At 42.9% G+C, this 26,247-nt stretch overlaps 1 protein-coding gene across 1 annotated transcript in view; it reads right to left on the bottom strand.

Moving 5' to 3' along the window:
- bsna (bassoon presynaptic cytomatrix protein a) overlaps positions 1 to 26,247 on the bottom strand; it is a 131,247-nt gene that overhangs the window by 28,760 nt on the left and 76,240 nt on the right. Inside the window, exons 3-8 of the mRNA XM_028582620.1 lie at positions 22,446 to 22,904; positions 11,059 to 16,410; positions 9,416 to 9,574; positions 8,503 to 8,714; positions 7,185 to 8,106; positions 1,366 to 3,034 (exon numbers count right to left, since the gene is read on the bottom strand). Of these exons, the coding sequence (XP_028438421.1) occupies positions 1,366 to 3,034; positions 7,185 to 8,106; positions 8,503 to 8,714; positions 9,416 to 9,574; positions 11,059 to 16,410; positions 22,446 to 22,904 (8,773 nt within the window). The remainder of the gene's footprint in view (positions 1 to 1,365; positions 3,035 to 7,184; positions 8,107 to 8,502; positions 8,715 to 9,415; positions 9,575 to 11,058; positions 16,411 to 22,445; positions 22,905 to 26,247) is intronic.

The following is a 26,247-nucleotide window of genomic DNA, read 5'->3' as shown; positions in this document are numbered from 1 at the left end:
CAAATTGTTGGTATGGGTTAAATGTTGCAAGGAGACAACAATACTGGCCATCTTTTAAGGATAAGGTTTAAATGTAGAAATTATTGTGAGGGACTGTTTTGCAGTGTAGACAAAGAATTCACAAATCAAAACACATATAAACATAACCTCAAAGCCAATGACAATAAAAATGAAAACCCTGTAAAGAAAAAACAATCCATCTGTGTCGTGCAAATAAGACCTTTCAAGTGAATCAGAGTGGTCTGAAAACGACTACGCCGTAGAACCATGCGAGTTTTGGACAGACAGACGACTGGACGAACAGGCGGAAGGATGGACAGGCAGGCAGACAGACAGCAGTCCACTGATAAGAGAGCTCCAAGTGACTCTCAGGAAGAAGAAAACATCAGCATGCAACGGCTATCTCTGTCTCTCTTTTTCTTTCTCTTTGCTAAGCCTAGCCTCTGGGTGGGTGGGGGACGTTTAGATAAACGGCGGGGGCAGTAGTAGGTATTGAGACTGTGTGGGCATTGCTCCCACAATTACCTTCGCTGTCTGACACAGCACAATGATAATCGTCTATAATGTATGTATCATCCGATTTGTAGACATGCGTCCGGGGAAGGTCCCGTATGTGGTCTTGTACGTCTGGCAGCGAGTGGCTGGAACCATACTGGCCATAATAGTATTGATATCTACTGCTGCGCCTGTCATATGAGTCTGGGCCTAAGCTTGAAGATCGCCCAGAACCCATTAACCTCCCCAGGGGACTGAGTGGGCTCTCCTCTTCAGAGTACTGCCGGGTTGGGTGGCGCCCCCGGCTGAAGCCAGATCGGTAGGAGCGGTCGTCCCTCTCATAGGATCGGCTGCGATACCCAGAGTAGTCTCTGGCTGAGATCTTGTCCATGCCGTAGCCGGTAGAACGGGAGCGGCCGTTGGAGGTGTAGTAAATCCGATCATCCTCCTCCACCGTTGAACCATAGTGTCGACTACCATGAGTGGTGCCACTGCCCGCCTCGTAAGTATTCCTCTTGAAGCCATAATCCTCAATCAGCTTGCGCCCTCGAATGTGAGAGGAGGGGTAAGCCCCGACTGTCGCTGAGGAATAGGAGGCCAGGTCTGCCTCCACATCCCGAGCCTCCTCAATTGGGGAAAACTTGGAGATTTTTTGCTCCATACTCCCCAGTTTTCTGTGCTTGCTGCGCTTGGAGGACATGACAGCAGGAGCCAGAAGGCTTCTGGAGGACAACGAAGGTTTCTGTACCCCAGGACGAATGCTGCCATGTTTGTAGTCGTAGTCATAGTAATAGGAGGATCCCCCACCCATGCTAGCGCTCACGCTGCTGCTGCTGCCCCCTAGAGGTCCGTGCCTGTAGCTGCTCTTACCCCTGCCGTGGTGGTCGTACAGCTCTTCCTGCATCGCTGCTTCCTCTTCAGGTGCCCTGCCGTACGAAGAGCTGCCAGTTCCCCCACGCGTTGTGCTGCCAATGGTGCTGCTGTGGCCGTGGATGTCGCCCGGGTAACGCCCACCGCCGCCATGATGCATCATGTCCCCTGTCGACGTGCCCAGCCCGTCTTTTGCCGTCAGCTCGCTTACATCATCAATCATCATGTAGTTCCTTGGGATGTTCTGCTCTAAGCCAGGGGCCCCATACATCCCATCTGCAGAGCTATATGTGGAGGGACTGTCTACAGAGTGCCCATAGGCATTGGAGACTGTAGAAGTGTACTGTCCGTAAGAGCTGGCTGTGGTTGTGGTGTAGCCATAAGTATTGGCAGTGGTTGTGGTGTACTGGCCATAAGAATTAGCTGCTGTTGAAGTATAATGGCCATAAGTGCTAGGTGGCATAGTAGAGTACCCACCGTAGCTGCTGGACACTGGTGCTGAGCCATATGGCCCATAGGAGCTGGCCATAGTTGTTGATCCAGTGTACTGACCATAAGAGGGGGCTGCACTGGAATAGGAAGTATCCTGGGCCGTGGTGGTGACCACAACTGTGGGGTTGCTGATTGTCTCGTAATTAGTGGGCATCTTGTGCTCCAGATCGGCCAGTGAAGTCTGCCTTGGTCTTCCCGGGTGGACTGTCAGGATATCAGCTTGGGGTTGCCCGGGGTATGGGGGGGTCTGGCTAGGGTAGGAGGACACAGCGCTGGGATAGGGTGAGCTGTGGGTGGGGTATGGGGGCTGACCGGGCGGTGCAGGCCCGAAACCTGTATGCCCCGACTGGGGTTGAGGCTGAGGTACAGCTGGTAACCCCATGTCTGTCTGGGGGTATGGGGGCTGAGTCTGGGGATAGGTGTGGGAAGGGTAGGAGTTTTGAGACTGGTAAGAAGGTCCGGGAGGGTGGACATGGCTCTGCAGGGGCGTGGGCTGTGGCAGTGCCTGGGACTGAGACACTGTTGGATAGGGAGGCTGGTTAAATGTTGAAGACTGGTACTGCACACTTGATTGCTGAATTGGTGCTGCCGGTTGGCTCTGGGGGTACTGACAGGAGAGGAACGATGAGGCGGGTGGGTATTGGGCTGCTGTGTTTAGGTCGCTCGTGAACTGACTCATAGGGGCGGTGCTTGGCCTCGTTGACAGTAGCCCATTGGTCTCATGTGATGCAGCTGCAGCTGCTAAACGTAGGTTATTCAACTCACTGTCAGACATGTAGTCCCTAGTGTCCCCCATACACCTCAGGTAGGCAATATCCCTCCTCTCCCTTTCCTTGACCAGTGTCTCTTTCCTTTGGTGGATCCCCAGCTCTAGGTATCTCAGTTTAGCATCAATTTCTTTCTCTTCCTCTTCCAGTTCAGCTTGCTGCTTTCTTAGCTTGGTCGACTCTTGCTCCACGGCCTTCAGCTCGTGAGTGAGGTCTTTGAGGAGGCTGGCTTTGGCAGCAAGGCCAGACCTGGAGCTGGGCTTGAGGCTGGGCACGGAGGGCAGGTAGACCTGTTGGAGGGCAGGTGCCATCATGGGCAGGTGACCTGATGTGGTAGTCTCCTCCGGAGGAGGACTGGGCAGGGTTCGCTTCACCTTACGGAGCAGTGAGCTCTGCTGTAGGGCTGCCAGCTGGAGAGAGAGAGAGAGAGAGAGAGAGAGGGAGGGAGGGAGGGGGAGAGCAGGAGAATATGGGTAGACAAAGAAGCATGGAAAGAATCGGAGAGGTAAAACAGAAGAACAGGGGAGTGTGGAGAATAATGGGATAGGATGGTAAACAAGTTAAATGGACAGGGATGGGAGATGGGAAATTTGTAAAAAAAAAAAAAAAAAAAAAAAAAAAAAAGAAATTTGAGATGGACAGGGACATGGGAGGGTAAGAGACAAAGGAGATAATTTAGAAGTGGTAGAAGGAGATCCATTGAGAGGGATCATAGAGGGAGGAGAAAGTTGAAGGAGATGGGAGGACAGACGGTGTGTGCACAACAGATGAATAGAACAGGAGGAAGAGCAGGGAGGAAAACTCAAAAAGATAAAAAGGTCAAGAAACAAAAAAAAGACGCAGGACGCAGCGACAGGGATAAACAAGAGAGAGAAAGGAGACACATATAGACACAGACACAAGAACAACAGGAAACAAGAGTGGAGTTTGTATTAGAGGACATACAAAAGTATTAAAATTAGTTCCAATTGTGGTGCAGTATTCTGCTAATCAACATCTAATGCAAACAACTTTTTGGAAACATGTTGATGGGTTGTTGGTTAAAGTGCTCATATTATATTCATTTTCAGGTTCATAATTGTATTTAGAGGTTGTATCAGAATAGGTTTATGTGGTTTAATTTTCAGAAAACACCATATATTTGTTGTACTGCACATTGCAACCATGGTTGGATGGTTGGTTTGCACATTGCTGCAGCTCCTCTTTTCACCCTGTGTGTTAAGCTCTCTGTTTTAGCTACAGAGTGAGACATCTCACTTCTGTTCCATCTTTGTGGGGGTCGCAGCTTGTCAGTTGCAGAGGACGAGCACGTTAGCAGCTAGGGCAAGCATTATAACGTGTGTTACAAAGTGACGCACGTTCGTCACAGAAGTAAAGGCTTGACTACAATAGAGCTGTTTGGAGCAGTTTGTGAACAGTGTTTTCTCTGGAAGATGGAATAGGGCTTTTTCACTTTGTAAACCTATAATGTGCACAAAAAGATATATATAACACAATAAAGGAAAGGGGAAAAGCCAAAAAGCACAATATGAGCACTTTAAGGATTTTGTGATTCAACTAAGTTAGCATGTCAAACACAACTATCTGTCCCATATTATGTACTGTAATACTGAGTACACTTTCCTTTCATTCAAAATGTTGGGTAAAATATTTTATATTCAGAAGGATGTGAGGGAATGACCAAACCAATTATCTTTTAAAGGCTGGGTTCACTGCAGGCGGTGGGTCTTGGTCTGCTTCATACTGAGTGTGACTGTATGGCATTTGTATGAATAGAAAGGCTTAGTTAAACAAATTTTGGAAATGAATCGCCTTGCAACTGTCAAGGAATAAATCTACTGGATCGAGAGGTTGGCAGCAATGAATTTATGGCCAATATATAGAAAATGCTATTGAGTCTGTATGGATTTAAAGCCATAAAGGATGTTACCAACACCCTGTTGAATCCATTAATTTTGAATTCATGCTGTTCTGAAGACAAAACGGGGTACTACCACTTAGGCAGGTATACTGTACAGAATAAAGCAGACACAGAGGTTTTGTACATTTTCCACATATTGAATGTTTCCAAATTACTATTGGATTGTTTCTGATAGCATCATGCTGCAAACTGAAACTCCAGGAAAAAAGAAAGAAAGAACAAAAGACAGAAATTTCAGTGTATTTGAATATTATTTTAGCTTTATAATTTGACTGTACAATATGGAACTAAAAAATACCAAATATAGTTCAAACCAGCCAAGCACTTTTATCTTGTTCAGGAGTCAATGTTTCTCCATGGCTAAACAATATCATGAATTACATGAAAATCTGAATGATTGTTGGTTCATCTTTGTTTTTTTAATATGTAAATACTATATCTTCCCTTCCCTATCAAACATGTTAACTGCATTTTTAATTTGTATATAGATAACACAGTGTGTTGTTTATCATGTCAATCTGTGTGGGGGTGGCAACATAAAAAAAATCCCTGTTGGGACTTATTAATCATAAAATCTTAGCACGTGGGCAGTAAAAACATACTCCCAACACCTCAGAAGAAAAGGCGAGAAAATACGGTGCCATTTTAAACATCTATACATAACAAAGGGGTTGTTCATCACAACATTCACATAAAAACTGCTATAAGTCAATCATTTTGAGGGAAGGTGGACCATTCTTAAGAAAAGAAGTTTTAAAATAATTTAAGTCATTTTATATGCAGGTCGTAGAGCAGCTTTGTTTTGTTTATATTGCCATATGCTGCAGACACTGCAAGCCACCAGCCAATGATGTGGAAGTGGATTAGTCCTGATGGGACTATGCTTTTTAATTGGGTGACTCAAATCCAATGCACATCCTACATCAGTACTATAGGCTTGCATAAGATTTGGTAACAAAACATATCAAGTATCTTTGGCCATAAACTGCTTCTTTATTTCTTCTTTTTATAGGCACTCTTTTTATATCACTGTCTTTTGTTACCTAAAAGTTGATCATTAACAAGATTTTAATTTGCTGCCTTGTGCATATTGCAACTTCTGTTTTAAAAAGTGCTCTATAAACCAGGATCATCATTATTATTAAGTATTCATTCTCTAGCTTTCAATTGGATATTTTTGAATTGTTCTTAAGGAATGAAGTCATTCACTCCAAAATATGTATTGTTAGAGCACTCTGCCACCTGCCGTGTACCCTGTAAGAAGGGTAAAGCATACAGGTTCAATTTTTGAGAGTTATTGCTCCTGGTTTGTAAGCATTATGACATTGAACTACTTATTAATGGAAATGATTGGCAGTCACTTGTGCCATTATCCAATGCAAGTAGATCCACAAATCACAGTTAAACAGAGATATTAAATATGCTAATGAATATGAGAGGGAACGTCAGACTGTCCTATCATAATACATCTATAGGAAGTAAAATAACAGGCAGAAACATTCACTAGATACCTAGTTTAGTATCAAATTGAGTTAGTTAATAGGCAAGCTGTTGAACACCTTCCTTCACCAGAGGTTTCTATAATAACCTCAAGAAAGCATAACAGTGGATTCCACTTTAGCTCAATTTTGTGGCAGCTATTGTTTCATAAGAGTAGGTGTCACTTGTTTCAAATTGGGGATTGGATAGACTTAAAGACTCTATGCCCTAAAGAACATAGAAAACAAAACTGTAACATCTGAAAAATCCAAAACAAAGGGAATTAGTCATCATAACATTCACGTAAAAACTTCATAGCACTCACAAAATAAAAACAGGGGCTAAGTGGAATAAAAGGAATGATTTCAATTAAAGTTATATAAATGCCATTCAGTATTGATGCCTTTGGCAAGTTTTGACCCCACTGAACAACATCAAAGTGAGTCAAACTATTGACTAGAGCAAAGATAATGACTGTGTGAACCTTTGCTGGGGCCCTGCCCAAGGTTTTACATTTTGCCTAATAATCAGTTTTTTGTATTCCGTTGATGATATTTCTATATTGGTTTATCAAATGTATTTTATTGTATGTATTATTGTGATCAATATTTTGTCACATGATTTACTGCAAAAAGGCCCTGAACATCTGACCTCTCTTTGACGGTGGCATTAGGCAGCATTACTAGCATTAGCATGAAGCTATAGAGAGCAACACACACAATCTGTTTGGTAGTGTGGCAGATGCATCAATTCCATCAAAACTCTAAGCAACACTACCAAATTGTGTTCAATATCAGTGGTTGTGCAGCTGTGATGATGACAGTTGACAGTGATTATTTTTTTTACTGTTAATCTGAACACTTTCTTTTTAACATAATTGTTAGTGATGCGATGCTCTATAACCACTTTGGCTACATACAGTAAGATACCATCAAGTTGTTGCTTTGATTTTTACACTGAGGATGGCTTACAGCTGAAATATTGCTGAGGTGTTGTGTGTAGTCCAAAAGATATTTTGTTCTACACGTTATTTTGAGTGCAGGTCTCAAGAGGTGTTTTTTTAATCAAATTGAATCAAATATTTAAGTGTGCCCTGAATCAATTTTTATTGCTTTCATTGTGTGCTAATACGTGTGTCAGCATGGTTTGAGTGACTTTACCTGGCTCTGGAGTGCTTGTTGTTGGTAGAGGGACAGCCTGGCCTTGGTGTGCTCGTCTGTGGTGGGGCTGAGGGACTTGGGGTCTGACATGGACCTCTGGGTGCTCTTGATGGGTCGGGGCATAGAGGGGTGTCTCTGGGGGGACTCGGCTGTGTAGGACTTCTGCTGAGGTGTGACATGGGCCTTGTTCAGCCTCTCACTGGAAAGAGATGTTTCCAGCAGGCGGTGAGGGGACATCGGGGAGACAGGGGAGTAGAGGACTTGTGGGGATTTGGGGGTCTGCTGCTGCCGGATAATGCTGGAGATGGACTCATTGTGGAGGTGGTTATGAGGCTGGTAGTTGATGTCAAGTGGGTCGGGGCGGCGTCGCTCAAACTTGGCTGCGTTTGCTGCAATGTGCTGCTGCTGGCGCTGCTGGGTCAGGTGGTCGACAGAACCAGATTGTTGTGTACCGGTACTGGTAGAAGAAGAATATGGACTGACCGTGGTTGGGACACTGAGCTGGGGAGCTACAACACCCTGTGACTGGGCTTCCTGGTCAGTCTGGCATGCTAGAGACTGTCCTTTTTGGGTCCGCTCAGGCCCGGAGATGTAGTGCACAATCTCTACTTTATTTGGGTCTGGTACTGTCACATGGATTGCCGGGGAAACTCTTCCTAGGTGCTCCACTTCCGTCTGGCAAGACATTTCCCTAATGGTCTGAATGGCGATACTGGAGGACACCATCTTGGGAGTGTCACTCTTGGTGTCAGTGGTTGTGGTGGACGTGGTGGCAGTGCTGCTGGACTCAGTGTGCCGGGAGAAACGTGAACGTCTTCGGCGGACCGGCTGCTCAGTCTCAGCCTTGTCCTCGTCATCATCCGTCTGGACGGAGCAGTCAACACTACGACCACGTCTTCTAGTGCGATGACGCATCATGTACCTGGTGATGGAGGGAAGAGTAGAAGGAAAAACACAATGTGCAATGTACAAGCATATGTACAATCATATTAAAATAGATGTATTATAAAGTGCTAACATAGAAACACATATCATAGAAAAACGTAGAAACAAGTCTGACAAGTTTGAACATTTACCAATACTGGATGTCGTATCACCTGTTTGTGTTGCACAATGCTTTATGCCTCTGAAACTCTAAGAAATGTGACATCTTTAGTCTGTGCGAAATTGTTTATAAATTATTCATAAAGCCTGCATCGGCATCTCAGTAAATAGGATAACTCTCAAGGTAATTCTTGCCTAATACACACACATGCACGCACACACGCACGCACGCACGCACGCACGCACGCACGCACACACACACACACATCTCTACCTCTCCTCTCTGTCTTCATCGTCCGTCTGCACACAACTGTCCACGATCCTGCGAGGGGAGCCGTAAAACACCACGCCGTCTCCGTCCAAGCTGTCCCTGCTCAGCCTGGTCATTGAGCTGTGTTTCCTCATGTTGCTCCTGGTCTCCATGTGTTCCTGCTGGCTCCTCAAGCACATCTCTGACGAGGAGTTGGGGAGAGAACGGGAGCCCATCTAAAGAAAAGAAAAAAGATTTTTTTAACGACGTTGTCAGTTGTCACCCATTATTGATTCAATTGAGACTGAAAAGGCTTTGCATATTGCCCCCCATAATACAATCATAGTGGTCCATAAAATAATTTGCTGAGTGCAGACGTACATAGAAACATTATGAGTTGTAGCTTGAGAAGTCAATTCAGTTAACAATTACAGTGATCATTTTTAGAAAGCACATTATGATTATTTTGCGCACTGAACTTCAAGCTTCATGCACAATTGATTTATAAGCAAGTCTTTCTTTGCCAGACCAGTTAATTCACAAGTTGTCAAAATATGTTTGTGGCTTAAAGCAACACTATGTAACTTTTCCCGCTTCGGTCCCCCTACAGGTTGTCTCATTGGAACTACAGCTGCAGCTAAATGCTTTAATGAACCTTTTGAGAGCAATTATGCTTTAGAAAATATACCATAGAAAAATTTGTTTCAGGTAGGTAAGTCCTGGCATGTGTAGACAGGTGTCAAGCAGGCCAAAAATGTATTAGTGATAGCTCCTCGAAGCATGCTGTACTTTCGCACTCTCTATGCCCTACATTTTCTGCCTCTGCTGCCTAAGAACTGACTTCTACAACATCAATCCTCAATACCAACCGATAAGTAGCATACAGTATGTCACATCACTTAAAAGCCATTTGCAAGTGTTCCTTCACTTCCCTTACCTGAGCTGCAGCTGTTTTCTGTCTCTTCTGCTCTACAAGCTGCTGCTGGAGCTGATTCTGTAAAGATTGGATCTGGTCTAGCTGGGACTTCTGCTGGGCCAACTGCTCCCTCTGGAGAACAAGTTGTTTCTCGCGTTCTTGTTGCTGCTGCTGTAGAACCTAACAAAATGTTGGTGGAACAGAAAGAAGCACACATCGGCCAAAACACAGAGATAGTGTACAAGACAAAAAAATAAATATGGAGAAGCGTAGCACAAGAGAGAGGTAAGAGTGGATGGGTTGAGCGGAGAATAAATTATCAAACAAGAACAATAAATTATGGAAAAAAAGATGAAAAAAGAGAGAAACAGAGAGAGAGAGAGAGAGAGAGAGAGAGAGAGAGAGAGAGAGAGAGAGAGACAATAAAGACAGAAGAGGACAAGGTTGTTGAGTTTTGGCACATCTGGTTTTATAAAATATGATCAAAGACTCCTGACACTGAATGTGACATGGAGTTATTCTTGTGTTGATGGGTTAGTTTTAAAAATGGTTCCAAGTTAGTCAAACCCTTTACATATTGCAAAAAACAATAATGGAAGCGCAACATAAATGAAGTGCAGCATGTACTGGTTATTGCTGGTGCCAGTCATATAATTCTCATAAGAAAATATGTAATGCATTTTCTTTGTTGCATAAATGACAAGCTAGTGCAAAAAAGGATTTTTTCCCGCTTACACTGTAGGTTATGAGATGCATATTAAACATTCCATCTCTAGTTCATTCTCATTAAGGAAGGCTTCCACACCTGTTTAACCGAGTTAACTTGAAAGATTTTCAATTGCTTGTTCTATCAAAAAAGAAGAAAATTGTCATGTTAGCCCTTCTTTTAACTGTTAAAACATCTGCACAAGGTTATTAGGAGCTGAGTAAAGTGGTATATTCAAATGTGTACTTGCTATATTAGACGAATACAACATAAAGGGATTCATATTTCTTTTGCATATAAATCAAACCAACAAAATGGCACATGAAGCCCAAATCTGAGCATCATTAGTTTCTATCACACATACATACTACAGGCATGTTCATGCACACTTCATATATAGTAAATGCCCAGTAAAGTGAACTACATAGCATGCAGACTATAAAACTATATTTTTGTAAGGCTGTCTGGATGCAAACATTTCTTTGAACAAAGCCATCAATCATTACATTAAATAACGTTTTCACTAACAATGACAGAATTTTAATACAATCTTCTGAAGAGATATTTAATGGTCTCACTGGCAACAAATCTTCAATTAATCCGTCACAGTTTGTTACATGTACTTCTTTGAGGAATTGATAGGAAACGTGCATTGCATACATGCATGTATTTTATACTGTATATAGAATTTGTTTGCTTAAAAAAGATATTTCAGGGAATGATGCACTGTATCTTGCAAGTCAATTTACTGGTTGCACATCAAAGATGTGACACTGAAAGAACAAAACAATTTAAATGATGTAAAATGATAACAACACAATAAGATACACCACAAACAACACCACCACAAAAACAACAAAACACAAACCAACATCCATAGCAAAACCGACAACCACAAAACATGAAACAAGACACCAACTATAAAACTCTCCAATCTGCCTCCTGTTTCTCCCTCTACCTGTTCCTTGATGTTCTGCAGCTCATGCAACTCTCTCTGCACCAGCATCTGCTCCTTCTCCCTGTGCAGCTTCAGCTCTATCCTTTCTCGTTCCAGCTCCTCTTGTAGGCGCAGTTGCCGGAGTTTCTCCAGCTCCACACGCTCCCTCTCCATCTGCAGAAGTTGCTCCTGCTGCCGATGCAGCCTGTCTGCCTCAGTTTCACCTTCCTTGTGTATGGCACCTGGTGGAGGGAAGGGAGGAAGTCCCCCTGGAATGGGTAAGCCACTAGTGGGGCCAGATGGGCCGACTGGAGGTTGGGTGTAGCCGTGAGTGTGTGAAGAAGCTGATGGTGGGTAGGCATGGGCTGCTGGAGGAGGCTGTTGGGGCTGCTGAGCAGTTGTCAATTGTTGCTGTTGCTGTTGCTGTTGACTGTTCAGGTGGGCCTGGGACAGGTTTATTGGCTGCTGTTGTGGGTCCATTGGTATGACTGTTCCTTGTACTGGGGTGACCTCTGTTGATGAGGATGCACCTTTACCGAGATACACTGGTTTATCCTGGACTGTAGAACTAGTAGTTGTCATGGAAACAGACACTGGGGCACCTATTGGTGCTGAAGTTGTTGCAGCACCAGCAGTAGTGGCAGTGGTTGACATTGTTTGGAGAAGACCTGGTGCTGGGTAACGGACTGGAGCTTGTCCAGTTAAGGGTATTCTGGCGCTCATTGGAAGTCTGCTAAGACTGGATAGGGGCACAGGTGTCATGTTGGCAGAGGGGTATGGTCTGTAGACCCCCCTCAGTAGTGGGCGAAGAACAGAGGCAGGCTGAGTTGTGATGGGAAGTGTAGAAGCGATGGGGGTCTGAATGGTGGAGTAGATCATCCCATCAGACGACCTAATAGCAGCAGGGTACATGGCTCTGAGACTGGCCTGCCTGGCATTGATAAGGTTGGTTAGTGCTTGACTATGGGAGATTGGCTTCCCATCTAGTCCAAATAGGAGGTTTTGTCTCATGCCAAGACCTGCTGCAAGTCTGGAGGCCCCAGGCCCGGTTCCTCTGCCCAAACTACCAAACTGCATCAAGTCTGGATTGCTTCCATATCGATCTATGGAATTGAGTGCTGCACACATGCGGCTGATCTCCCTGGCAGTTGTAGCACTGTACTGAGCCAAGTTAGCTTCTTGGAAGCTAGCAATGTCACGAGCAGAGTAGCCATAGTCTGAACTGATGTTAGACAAGGAATTATATCTCCTTATAGGCAGTGTTTGGGCTGTGATGTCCCCTCCATGCCGTAAATCTGTATAGGAGCCATACTGCATCCCCATATATCCTCCATAACCCTGTTTCATAGCAGTTAGATCTATGGCAAGATCTCCTGAAGCTTGGATGTGTGGTTCTAGTTTAGAATGGTAGGACTGAAGCCCTGCTTCAGCTAGGTTTGTATCAGACATCGAAGGCTGAAGCCTACCAGGGAAAGGTAATGTGTAGGCCTTGCCTTCATCCACTGGATATTCATGGTACCCTCCAGGTTGTCTTTCTTGGTCAGACTCATAGGTGAGAGGTGGGGCAGATGGAGGCCTTATGCCCTCTTTCTCACCCCCAACACAGCTTCCACCGAATGGAAGTCGATAAACAACATCACAGCAAGCTGGTTGGTTATCAGGTTTAATTTGGCCTCCTGTCAGATCCATAGCATCCTGTCCTTCTTCCACCTTCATTAGCTGAGTCACTGCCCTGGCCTGCTCTGGCTCTCCATCCATCTGTACTACCATGCTATGTGGTAATTTACCTCCTGATATCACACCAGGAGGACTGGGCTTCCCTTTCAGCTCAATGGGACCAGTGCCATACAGCTCAGGGTTAATGACTGGTGATACAGCACTGACCACTGCTGAGGCAGCACTACTCTGACTGACTAGCAAATCTTTTTTCAGTAAAGGTGAGATCTGGCCAGTAAGGCTGTACCTGGCCAAAGCAGATGCCTGTTGCTGTTGATGTTGCATCTGATGATGTTGCTGCAACTGCTGTTCAAGGAGCTGTTGTTGCTTCTGTAACTTATCTTGCTGTATTTGTAGCTCTCTCTGTTGGATACTGAGGTCTTCCAGTTTGGCATCAATTTTTGGTATTGTTGGGTCAGTTGGAGGTGACATTGGTGCTTTGTTCTGGGAAAGACACACAGCCGAACCCATGCCCTGACCCAGATCTACTCTGTTTTGATGTGGATCACCATAGACTGCTGGCTGTTTGGGCTGGGTCATGAACATGGAAGCAGCCACAGTGACACTCACAGTGGTTGGTGTAGTGATCTCCTGGGTGTTCAGGTTCATAATCAATGGCTGCACAATTGTTGAATGTCTACTACCCTCTGATCCACCATGGTATTTCCTGCTTTCACTTGCCAAGGAGGTAAGATCCATTCCCTGGTCAGTCATGATAATAGGAGCTGGTTTGGTGGCTGTTCTGAGGTCCACAACACTTCCACCTTGAATCATATGGCCCTGCTCTACCCTAGAAGTGCCTGGGACAGTAGATATTCGACAGAGAGAGATGTTGTCCATTGACATGGACCCTCTGGTGTAAGTGCTGGCTGTGGTGACCATACTTGTTCCCACATTTACTTTCTCAACTCTTTGTGTTTGATAGAAGCTACGTGTAGGAGACTGTTGGTAAGGTGGCGTGTCTGGAGGGCTGCCACATGGGGAGTAATTGTCAAATGTTGATTGCCGGCTAAATCGGGTAGGTGAAGACAGGGGAGAAGTAGCAGTGTTGACTGTCATTGGCCTAGCTGGGCTTGGAGGTGGGGAGTATGGGGTATCCTGGGAAGACTGCTGACGATAGAGCCGTGGGGAAACTGATCGATGTGAAGTTTGGGTTCCCTGAGCTGTCACTGGTGATGTAGGCCCAGAGCCAGCTGACTCTGACATTCGTAATGCTGAACTGAAAGTCTGTGTAGAGAACTCAGCTGTATTTCTCCTGGAAGGTGAACGGGTTGGACTCTGTGGTGGTGGTGATGGAGAAAGAGGAGGACTGGTACTCCTGTAATAAGTAGTATACTTGGGAGAACGTGGCTCAATAATTCTCTCAGTGGAAGATGTTGAGCTGTCTCGCACATCCCTGGTCTCCCCTACCCTTCTGGTGATCACTTCTCTTTGACTGTAGGCCTGGGTAATCTCTGCAATTTTGCTGCATACACTTGAGACTGTAGCTGAAGATGTGGCAGGACTTGCCATGTGCCGGCCATATATACCAGACTGAGTAGACGTCATAGTGTGGCTTGAACTAGTCTGAGAAATAGTTACTGCATCTCTGGCATAAACGCCATAAGCTGCAATAGTTGTGGCAGCCACTGCTGGAGTTATTCCATTCTTTCCTGCTTGGGTTTTGATCCTGTCTTTGTGTCCATCCTTTGAAAAGAAGTGCTGTGTCACTCGGACATCAGGAATCCGTCCTCCAGTCTCAGCAAAGGAGACAGGAGCTGAGATCTGGGTGGGGCTGGTCCCTGGAGTAAGTAGAGCATTGCTTTGCTCCAAAAGCTTAGCAAAGGCTGAGCCTGTGTCTAGGAGCTGTTCGTCTGGGTAGGAGCTTTCAATCTCAATCTCTACTTGCTCATCTGTGGCCTGCTGCATTTTGGTGATGTTCTGAGATGTTTGTCGGATCTCCTCATAAATATCTGTTTCTGTCTCTGCTGCCTCATTGTCATATCCTACCTGATCTTGTTCATATTCATACTCGTCATCATAACCTTGTCCATTAACATCCTCCTCGTAGTACTGCCCATGTCTTCCATGTTGCTGCTGTTGCTGCTGTTGTTTCTGAAGCATCTCTGCCTTCCTCATCATCTCCTCATAAACCTCCTCAGCGCTCTTTAACGGTTTTGAAGTTGAAGATGGTGCTGTGGTGGTTGAAGTAGTTGATGATTTCTCTACTGGTGAGTAGAGAGACATAAAGGTAGGCAGGTTGTATTCACTACCTGACTTGTAAAGTTTGGACTCGTATCCCTCAGCCTCTGAGTCCAGACTCTGAGGGGAATATTCAGAAGCAGAAGAACGATGGAGCTCTTCCATTTCTGCAGCTTGTCTCAGCTCTTCTGTAGGAGAAGCATCCTCAATGGGTGAGAGATTACTAGGTGGTGTCTTGGACCTCTCTCTGCGTCTCTGAGCCCTCAGCTCCTCCTTATCCCTCTTGGTCTTTCGTGCTGTGCTCCTTATTCTCTGTTGTTCCACCTCCCTCATCTTCTCCTGCTCTCTCAGAAGTTCTTCTTCCTCTCTCAGCTCGTCCTCTTCTGAAGAGTCTTCAATGGTGGGAAGGAGAGGGCCATGGGAGCGGTGACGTGCTTTCCTCTGCTGCTTGGCCTCTTCCAGCCTTTGCCTCCTGCTGGGGCTACTATCACTGTCCTCCTCCATTGATGAGATGGAAGTAGGAGACTGGCCTGAGCCATATGAGGATGAAGTGGCTGGCAGAGTGGAGGAGTAGTCACCCCGAGAACGCTCCTCGGGAGATCCTGTCAGGCTCTCCATCTCTAATTCTGGTTCACGATCAAGGCTCAAGTCATTTTCATTGCCCAGCTCCATGTCTCGGTTGTAGCTATTGGTGTTATTTAGTTCAATAGTTTTGAAGCGCCTCAAGCCACCTTGTGATGCCATCACATCTTCCTCACCCTCCTCCAATGAGCCTTTATAAACATCGGTAGAGCTCTTAGTTTCCTCCTCGAAACTGCTGGAGTGGTGCTGAAGACGTCTTTTCTCTTTCCCTGAGTCAGAGATTATGTGTTTATGGTGGCTTTTCTTGGGTTTCTGGTAGCCATATCCTTCATCTTCCTCATCTTCCTCTTCCTCCATCTCTTCCTCCTCCTCATTTTCTTCATCAGCGCTCATCTCCATAATTTGTCTCCTCATGAACTCCTCATCTGTCATCTCTGTGGGCTCAGCCTCTTTTTCCTTCTTTTTCTTACCATTTTTCTCCTCCTTCCCTTCCTTCCGTTTACCCTCCCAGTCTCCTCCATCTTCTTCTTCCTCTAGTATATCTTCTAGTTCCTCATCAGAGTCGTATGCATCTGGTGGAATTGAAAGGGAGCGTGGCCGCTGCTTCCCTCTGTCATCCAAGTCTCTGTGCTTCCTTCCCCTTCTGTCCACCTTCTCTTCAGAAAGGCTCTTCTCCAGCAAAGGCCTCATGGAGCTTTCTAGCTTTGTAATTTCAGAAGGGCTTGGTGGGGAGCCACGCCCACTGATCCCCCTCTCACTTAGCTTCATCTCCTCTTCTTGGATTAGACCTGTGATTTCACTGTGGGAGCTGGAGATGCCATCAGAGGAGTAGCCGGTGTCACTGAGGCTTTGAGGGCTGCGTGACAAGTCATGGGTGCTGTTGTTTTTTGTGTCCTAAAGAGAGCAGAACAAAGAAAGACATATATATTAAATTTGGGGAATGTAGGTTTTTAATTTAAATCATAATTTATGCAAAGTGTGAGAATGTGTTGATGCTGGATAAGCACATTGGTTTGCATACAATTTTAACCCACATATATTCAGATTCAGATTTTTTTATATGAAATAAATGGTTTGTGTCTAATTTTAATATTTATCTATGAACAAATTTAAGTTGTTTTTTGAAAATCAAAGATTGAAGTGATATATCTCACCAATGCCTGTGTAATACTGGACCTAGATGTATTGCTTAAATGTTTTTCAGATAACAAGATAGTTCCAAATGTTTCATGTTTCATTTTTAAAATATGTTATAATATGTTAATATGTTATAATCCTGCCTTAACAGGTATGCTAAAACTGCAGTCCTCAACTTTTAATAAAAAGATAGTTGTAAATATGCCATTGGACTAAACTCTGATCTTAGTATTTCAAGAAGAGATAAAGCAATGATCGTGAAAACTTTCTTGAACACTACACCTCAAAATATATACGGATAAATACAAACTGCAGTGAATTTGGTTAAAAGCTCAAAAGCTCATTCAAATAGCTTTTCCAGAGGTTTGCGTACATTTGGTGATTTAATAGGTTTTTAATGGCATATGATTAATGTGAATTATCCATTATTTTTGGAACATTAGCTACCAAGTATATATATATATATATATATATATATATATATAGTCACTTCATTTGAAACAAGAATGCATGAAAGTAGGGTTCTCTTCATTAGGTTTGAAAGATTGGAGGTCTATACAAAACATTTCTTGCTCTATTGTGATACAATTTGTCTAGGGAATTTCGCTGAATAAGAAAGTCTTTTTTTAATCAACAACATCTAATTTGGTTCTTATAAACCCTAAAATCCCATTACAGAAATTACACTTTATTTGATAAAGACATTCTTTTATTAGAGTTGTTAATTAACTCATATGTGGGCCAAAATTGAATGCTTGAAAGTTATCTCATAAAAAGTTGCTAAATTGCACAAAGAAGAAAGAAAAAGAGACAGGAATTACATTTAGAGAGAACATGTAATATAGAATAGGCTTGATGTTGTTATTCAATTTCACCATGGATGTAGAATTATAATGGAAAACACTGAACAGTTAGATGTAATTAATGTCCAAAATGCAGCGATTTGCCCTTCCTATTTCCAAAACTGAATAAACCGCATTGCATATCATATCCACTAACAGCTATGTCAGCCCTTTGATTTCATTGTAGTTACTATTCAAATATGTAACAAAGATAAAGTATTATGCAACAATAAAACTTCAGGGTATGGTCTGATTTCTTTTAGAAGTAAATCTCCAATAATATAATAAATGACAGTATGGAGACAAATCACATAATTATACAGTTATCATGAAGTGGCTTATAGTAGTTAGGTTTGTTAACAATTGTCTGAGCCATTGATGGAAAGAGGTTAGTCAAACTTTGTCTTTTAGGAGTTAGAACACTTTAGTTTTTTGATGTTGTGGAGTTAACATCATGAAAACTACTCAAAACTCATTCATCAATGGCTCTGTCTCAGATGTCTTTTAATAAATCATAATACCAAAGGGACTAACCTGGTGAATGAAAGGGGGGTGGAGGACAGAATACAAAATAGATACAAAATTATGGAAATGTTTTCTAGAAAACCTCCTACAATACTTCAGAGGAGACTTTACTTTGAGTTCTCTGCATTTTAGATTTCTAGCAGCTCCCTAGATGAGGAAGGTCTAATTTGCCTTCGAAAAGGCCCAAAGCAGCCAATCTTTATAAATATTTCAGCAGGAGGGATGGTTGCCGCTGAGCAAGAAAAGGCATTATTTCACTCCATCTGTGTTTCTCTCTCACTCTCACTCCCACTCCCCAAGGTAGTCCATGTATGCTGCCACTTGCATTCTCAGCATTCTGTGAGGAGGGAATCAATGACATGCTTTCCAAACAGCTTCAGGAGAAAGTAATTGCTTCAACTTACAATTTTAAATAACCAGGCTCCGCAGAAAATCTTAGGTAGTGTCATGACATACCACAACTATATTTTGTGGTGTCAAATTTTCACTTTGTAGTATAACAAAGGAAAAACTGGGCTGGGTGTGATCACCAAACTGAATCGAAATATAATTCACATGAAATATTAGTGGCATTTTTATACATTGAGATATTTTGTACAAGAAGTGCAAAAAAACAATACAGCTTTAAATAAAAAGGAGTTCAAGAGTCGACTGAGTGATTATGGAAGGCAGAAATGCTATGGAGAAAAATAAAAACATGGGAACACATTTTTCTTCTCAAAGAAAAGATAATTTAAACATGGCAAAAATATGGACAGGGTAAATACAATACATCTGATAATGTGTTTTCCTAAACCCAAAACCATCCCATTCCAATGTAAATACATGAACGCTCTCAGTGCCGATAGAAACCTCGAGGCATCTCACTAGTCACTGTAATTATGAATTTGATCTTTGATCTAAAAAACTGAATGTAACTGAAAATAAAAGGCATATCGGTAAGAGCACATTGTATTGCAATTGTGTGTGCCTTTCATTTTAGCTTAAGAAGAAAATGACTTTTTCTGGAGTTACAAAATTTGATTACTTTTAAAATTATAACAGCATGTAGCAGCTGAGAAACATGCAGGGAAATAAAAACATTCATAAGAAAATAATTGGAGATTTGTGTTGAAAACATACACTTCAAAGACATGTCTTACTTACTACTTACTTTCTTTAGTTAACCAGGAGAAAAGGGAGTCAAGCAAGAACTCTTTTAAAAGATGCCATTGTCAGAAAAATGGCAACATTGGTTTGGTGTTGCATTTACTCACTGTGCTGTGAGAAACAGTGACACTTGGCCAACTTAATGCCAAACTAATATCAAATATGTTCAAAGTGACCTTTATTAACCATTACAAGTGCTTATCTGTGAGCACAAGATTTAAAATAAGCCATATTCATGATAGCATGAATAATAATAATATAGTACTGTCATTCATTTACTTATCTTCTCTAAACACAGAATTCAAAACCGTGAAAGAAACATTAGGGAATCTAATGTGATAACAGGCAACTGGTTGATGGCAGGTTTCATGGTGATGTAAAAAGTTAACAACCATTTCTCAGGTGTCAGACACCTACAAACTTCCCAGGTCCATTGGTAACATGCACTTTTAAATCAGAGGTCTGATTCTGCTGGGGACAGCAATGTTTGCCACTTTTGAAATGTACAAGTGGGTTGTAATAATGAAGTCAAGTCAAGTGTTTGGTCTGGTGTTGAGTTTAGTTTTTAGGGACCTGAAGTTCTTCCCCCCTCACATTTAGCCTTAGTTCCAGACTTTAATTGCCAACCACATCTCAGATTTCAATGTCCGTGTCTGTCAGTATTCAGATATAAATAGGTACTTGTCATTGCATGCATCCCAGGTTAATGGTATCAGCATAGTAACACATTTCTGCCCTGCTTAAAGTACCTCTGCCGCCTTAGAACAAAAGGCTTGGTGTGTTTGGTGTTTTTCTTTTAGTCGTAAGTGAAAAAGATTAGCTGTCATTTCAGTGTGTGATGCCTAGAAAGTAATTTTGTTACAACCTTTCAAATACGTCTAGTGTTATGCTCACTGATGGCTGTTTTCACCAGTTGGAGAAACAACTGACCAGTCAAAGCTTAGTAGAATTTAGAATGGGGATGTAATCTTCCTACATAGCTAGCTAGCTAGCTACTTAACAACATTCATGAGAAACAGCAAGAGAAATATGGCAACAATAGTGAATGAAATTGATATCGCTGTACAGTACAAGTTGTTATAAGTCGACTTACAGAAAGAATCTTAAATCAGCACATTACAAAACATTGAATTAAGTGCTCCTAGCAACTGCTACCGCAGCTTCCGTTTCAACTAAAAATGACATCAGTGGGAAGGACAACTTACATCACTCACTAATGCTTAGTTATGGCAAAACAAAACTAAATACCCCCACCTCCCAACAAGAAATCGATTAACGTGAACACAGTGTCGGACTGAATGGATGAGGTGAAACAATATGGCAATTCAGTTTGATTATCAAGCTAATCTAGCTCTGGTTCTCTAGCTTTAGTAACTCAGTCAGTCTTTCTAAAAAGATAAAACGTTCCAGGGGTCTTTTCATATTGTAAGATAAATGGGTATCTCTTGCTGTTGCTACTAGACATTACAATTGAACACCTTGTACTTTTAGCAGGGACAAAATAATGTTTTCTCCCATCAGGCTTTGACAGTGTTCCAAAAGCGAAGCCATGTGGTAAACATTTTTACTGGATGCTAACAAAATACATGTAATTATAACTTTCCTCAATTTACAAAGTGTTCAAATTTGACTATAGAATATTCACAGAAAATCTGAGCTGGTGGACCATATCTAGCTAGGAAGGGGAGCAGGACTTAGGCTCTTTAAATTCTAAAGGAAGCCATTTCATCAGGTCCTACCTTCAACCAGCCGCCTGGTCAGGTTTTACAGTGAGTTACAATAAGTATGTCTTGGGGCTGTACATATAAAAAAAATTACATTTAAACACAAATGTGCAGTGCAGTCCCAAAGGACCAGATGTTGCTGTCACTCCAATAACTGTTTGTGTAAGAGGTCACTGTGTGCTCTCTCCCTGTCGTGTGTGAGGTGTTAGGAGGTCCAATGTGGGCAAAATCCTGTAGACTACACCTACCTGGTGCTGAACAAGAGCTTTCATTAAGCTCATTAAGTGTAATGAAAAAAACTGTATGAATGTGAAGCAAAGCCACGCTGAAACAGCCATGCATCAAATAACTTAACCTGCATACATGCTCTAAAAGTTTAAAAGTCCACACAACAATAGCCATTCTTGGTAATAGGCCTGTATGTTACACTATGGTTTTCACAAAATATTCACTGAAAATCAGCTTAAAGGTCCCATGACATGGTTCTCTTTGGATGCTTTTATGTATGTCTTAGTGGTCCCCTAATACTGTATCTGAAGTCTCTTTCCCGAAATTCTAAATCCTTGGTGCAGAATTACACTAGCCACTAGAGACAGTACCACAATGCTTTTTTTTTTTTTTTTGGTTTGAAAGCCATGATGTCTCTCTCTCATGGGTGGGCCAAATTCTCTTTGCGGGCAAAGCAGAGAAAGGGGAGGTAAACTTGCTCCTTATGACCTCATGGTGCGTTCTATTATTTATCCGTGTCGGAGTTCCGACTAGGATAACAGACTTTGCCTAGCAACAAGCACCAACACGCCACCTTTCCTCGGATTTCCGAGCTCGGAACTTGGACAACCGTGAGGACACCGAGCAAGAATTCCAACATGGATTCCAAGATGGCAGCGCCCTGTGTGACTGGTAGTTTGAATTGTTGTCATTGTTTTTGGACCGCTTTGGTTGTTTAAATGAAGATTTTAATCACTCGTATTACTGCAATACCTTACTGCGTCCGTTTCTCTTGTTGTGAGTGCAATATTGAATGAAGCCTTGTTTGCTAACGTGGCTAGCGTTACTACTCGGCCAGTGCTACAATAGCAACAGCTTTCCGGGTGGTGTCCATGTTTTTTCTCCGACTCGGACGCGCAAAACATACCAGAATGCTTGAAGTGTGGAAAAACGTCATATCCGAGGTCCGAGTCGGTTCATTGAGAATAATAGAACGCACCATCATAAGGAGCAAGATTCCAGATTGGCCCATCTGAGCTTTCATTTTCTCAAAGACAGAGCAGGATACCCAGGGCTCGGTTTACACCTATCACCATTTCTAGCCACTGGGGGACCATAGGCAGGCTGGGGGAACGCATATTAATGTTAAAAAAACTCATAAAGTGAAATTTTCATGCCATGGCACCTTTAATGTTTTTGGTTTTGGTACAACTTCTTTTTTACTTAGTTTACTTTTTACAAGCCGTAAAATTTTTTTGGTAGTATCAACTTTTGTCCTTTTCCATAGCTTAACATACAGAGTACACTGGACTAAAGCAATGTTAATAAAAAGAATAAGACTTACATCATAGTGCCTGGACTTCTTGATTTCCTTGATCGGTGTGATCTGCTCTCCTTTCTTCTGGGAAGGTTTGGTGTCTTTGGCAGTTTGGTTCTCAGGCTCAGTTTTGGGTTTCTCTTCTGTGGGTTTAGGATGTTTCTGGGCCTCTGTGGTTGATATTGGTGCCGGAGCTGGTGTCGTGGTCTTGGTGTCAGTCGGTTGTTTGGCAGCAGTGGGCGCAAAAGGGCCGCTACTACCAGTTCCCGCCTGTGCTTTCTGCGTCTGGGGTTGGGCTGGCCTGGGCCCCTGCTGATTGGTGTATTTGTGGAGAGGGCTTTGCTGACTGGTTGGAGCCTGGTGACGGGGCGAGCCCATTGGCTGGTGCTTGGGAGACGGATGAGGAACAGGAAGTGGAGGTTCGTCGAGACCGCCTCCGGACATCAGCCGCTGGGTCTGGCAGTTGAGACATAACCACTCCTTTTTCTGAAACACAGGACAAAGACCAAACACAGTTTTGTGTATCTTTGTGTATCTACACCTTGACCACCCAAATTTCCCTTTTTTTGGGGGGATAATAAAGTTTACCTTGACCTTGTCATTGTAGAAGGCTGTTTTATAGTTTCAAAGCATCAATGTGGGAGGAAAGGCAATATTTGGCACTTTAAAACAATCAGCTATATGTTTCATAAAAATTACAAAGACTTAATAAAGGGATGTGTTGAATAAAATGTTGCTGGCTAGAATACCAGGACTGTCAAAAAGTCAACAGGTAAGTTATAGTGAAGACAGCAACACTGGGCAGCTCCCAGGTAAGAGTGTGTGAAATGCCATTTAACCCTGTGTGTGATGTGTTCTTACTCAACTTCTCTGGTTAAATAAGATCCACAGTTTAATGTACTGATTAATACAATTACAGCCACACACACAGCCACACACACACACACACACACACACACACACACACACACACACAAACTGTATACACTCACTCTGTCAGAGATGCAGCAGGTTAAGCTTAGCTGATGTACGTTTCTAAAAGGCCACACTGACAGCTACACCCTATTTTCCTCCCATCGACTCCACTCACTTCTTACGCTGTGAGGCTGACTGATTAAAAAAATTATGTGTGCACACAAACAGACCCGCACACATGTACACACACTGGCACATCTTTTGTCCCTAACTAACTAAAACAAAAGATGCAGAAGAGATTTGACTTAGTATGAGCATCGATAGCCACCATGCCTGAAAAGACTTGTCACAGTGTTTGATTGACAGGTGATCTCTGGGAAGTGCAAACAGCCAGAGGGGTGTGTTCAGCAACACAGTGACAAAAAAAGTTATCGGTTTATGTTTAATGTTTAATTTATTTTTATTTTTTTTAAACTAGAAGATTTATCTCTTATTTTGTAATATTCATTATCTCTTCAGTATGTCTACAGCACACACCTTCTGTTTACACCCCCCTCTCTCTACTGATGCTGTTTTGAACTAAAGAGCGGCCATATTACTCATGCTATGAATAACTGACAGATGCAGCCCTCCCTACTGAACACTTATCTTCCATCTTTGTTCTTTTCCACCCACTCATGAAATCCTCTACTCACCAAACCTCTTTCTTACTCCCCTCCTCTCCTCACTCTTTTCTCTTTAGCTCTCTTTCTCTGAATCCCTTTGAGTGTGTGTGTGTGAGCCCATCGCTGCACAGCGCTGCACCACTTAACCTGAATAGCACACACAATCTGGCCTTTTCTCCTGCTGTCAATAACGTTCCCTAAAATGTTCCATCAGTTCCAATTCTGCCTTCAGACTCTCTCTCTCTCTCTCTCTCTCTCTCTCTCTCTCTCTCTGTCTCTCTATGTCTCTCTTTCTAATTGTCTCTGTCCTTTTAAAAATCTGTTTGGTGTTGCTTTGTATTGTTCTGTATTTTATTTTTACACTACCTTCCAGCTCTCTATCTTTTTTTCTTTAGCAATTTCTTCCTCTCTCCTTTTGCAATTCTTTTTTCATCTTGTTCTCATTATTACTTTTTCTGTCTGCTTTTTTTCTCCTCCATCTCTTTTTACAAAAGCAATGGACCCCCTTTTATTTATGTGTCCATTGCACACTATATCTCTACCACCACTGGATTTGATTTATGACAAATCTCTGTAAATAACTTTCCACTCCCCCATTTCACCCCTCTGCCAAAGGGAGGCCTTCCAATTACTCATCAATAAAGGAGACATATTTGTCATATTTGGCCCTGAAGGAAACTGCATCCTCTGTAGGGAATGTGTGTGGAATTGCCTTGTTTTCCCTCTCTGTCTCTTTTTATTTCTCTTTTTATACTACTACTACTACTACTACTACTACTACTACTACTACGATATGTGTAAGTAGATGTGTTGGCACCTGTAAACATCATCTAATGATTTCAGAAACACACTTCAACCCTTATCCAGTGTTGGAGAAACCTGGGTTAAGCTTGATTTATGGTTCTGCGGAGGCTCCACGCAGAGCTTTCGCCATAACCTACGTAAATGGCCTGATGTTCATACTTGTGCGTTGGTGTATGCGTTGAGCCAGTGTGTGGGTGTGTGTGTGTGTGGGGAGTGTGTGGTAGAGAAAGGGTGAAGTGAGTGAGTGACGGTGATTATCTTTGGACAGGCATAGTGAGAGAAACAAAGTCTTTCCCCTGTTCTTTCAGACCATGGAGGGGAATCTGTAGCAGGGGAAGTTAACCCTCTCCTTGATTTCATGTTGTTTATGGAGAAGGAGAACCAAGAAATGAGGAGCGGAAAATGCAATGCTACCAAGCCCCAATGTGTGTCGCCACGACGTGTAGTTACATTTTTCGAGAGGTGCACGTCAGGGTCCGGCATAGGTTCATGTCTCCACGTATGGCGTTGATTTTACGCAGAAGTACAAATCACGCTTTACTCCCAAAGATGGTGCTTCCTAACTTTAATCACATAGTCAGGAAAACAACGGATATGATGATAAATGAGGTAATGATGATCTACACATTGAAATGAAAGTAAAAGAAGAGAGAAGGGAAGTCTGACGCTAATGCCAAGATCGATTTCTTACTGCTGCTTTTATATTCCATTACTGGGAGAAGAAATGTATATGTGATTTTGCATACATTTACCATATTGTATTATATGTACATGGAGAAATGTTTACATTAATAAATTCTTTTCAGTCACATCGCCCTGGCCTAGTCAATCATATCCCATATATAATCCAAAGTTAAATACAATTAGACTCCATGGCAAACATACTAAACCAGAAGCACTCGCTCAATTTAAAATACTAAGTCTCTCTGCTTTTCTCACTTTCAGTTCACTTCTAGTCTGACTCATTCTTATCCTTTCTTTGTTTTACTTTTCATATGTTTGCACCTGCAGCTTCTTTATTTTCTTTCTTCACTACATGATCATTACACTTCCATCTTCCCCCCATCCCCCTCCTCTCTCCCTGTCACCCCTGTCTCCTTTTCTCTCCCTCCAACAGAGCAAGGGCTATTTTTACCCAGAATGCCATTGTTCTGCTCGAGCGCACACTTCCCTAGCACTGGCTGCTGCTTTAGGCTGCACTCTACTGCACCACACACACACACTCTCATACTTACACAAGCACACATGTAGTCACGGCTCACATCTACGCAAAATGGAGGAGGCCTGTGTAGCTGAAGGCTTACCAGAAGGAGAGCGAGATGACAAGCACAAGGAGGAAGAGGAGCCCACTGGGCGGAGGAGAGGAGAAGTGGGGAAGTGAGTGACACCACACGTGCACATAAGTGCATGCACACACACACAAACACTGTAATTCAGCTTAGCCT

This window comes from Perca flavescens, chromosome 7, assembly GCF_004354835.1.
Source record: "Perca flavescens isolate YP-PL-M2 chromosome 7, PFLA_1.0, whole genome shotgun sequence".
NCBI lineage: Eukaryota > Metazoa > Chordata > Actinopteri > Perciformes > Percidae > Perca > Perca flavescens.
The sequence above is the reverse complement of the archived record's forward strand: the minus strand, read 5'-3'. Positions and strand labels throughout refer to the sequence as shown.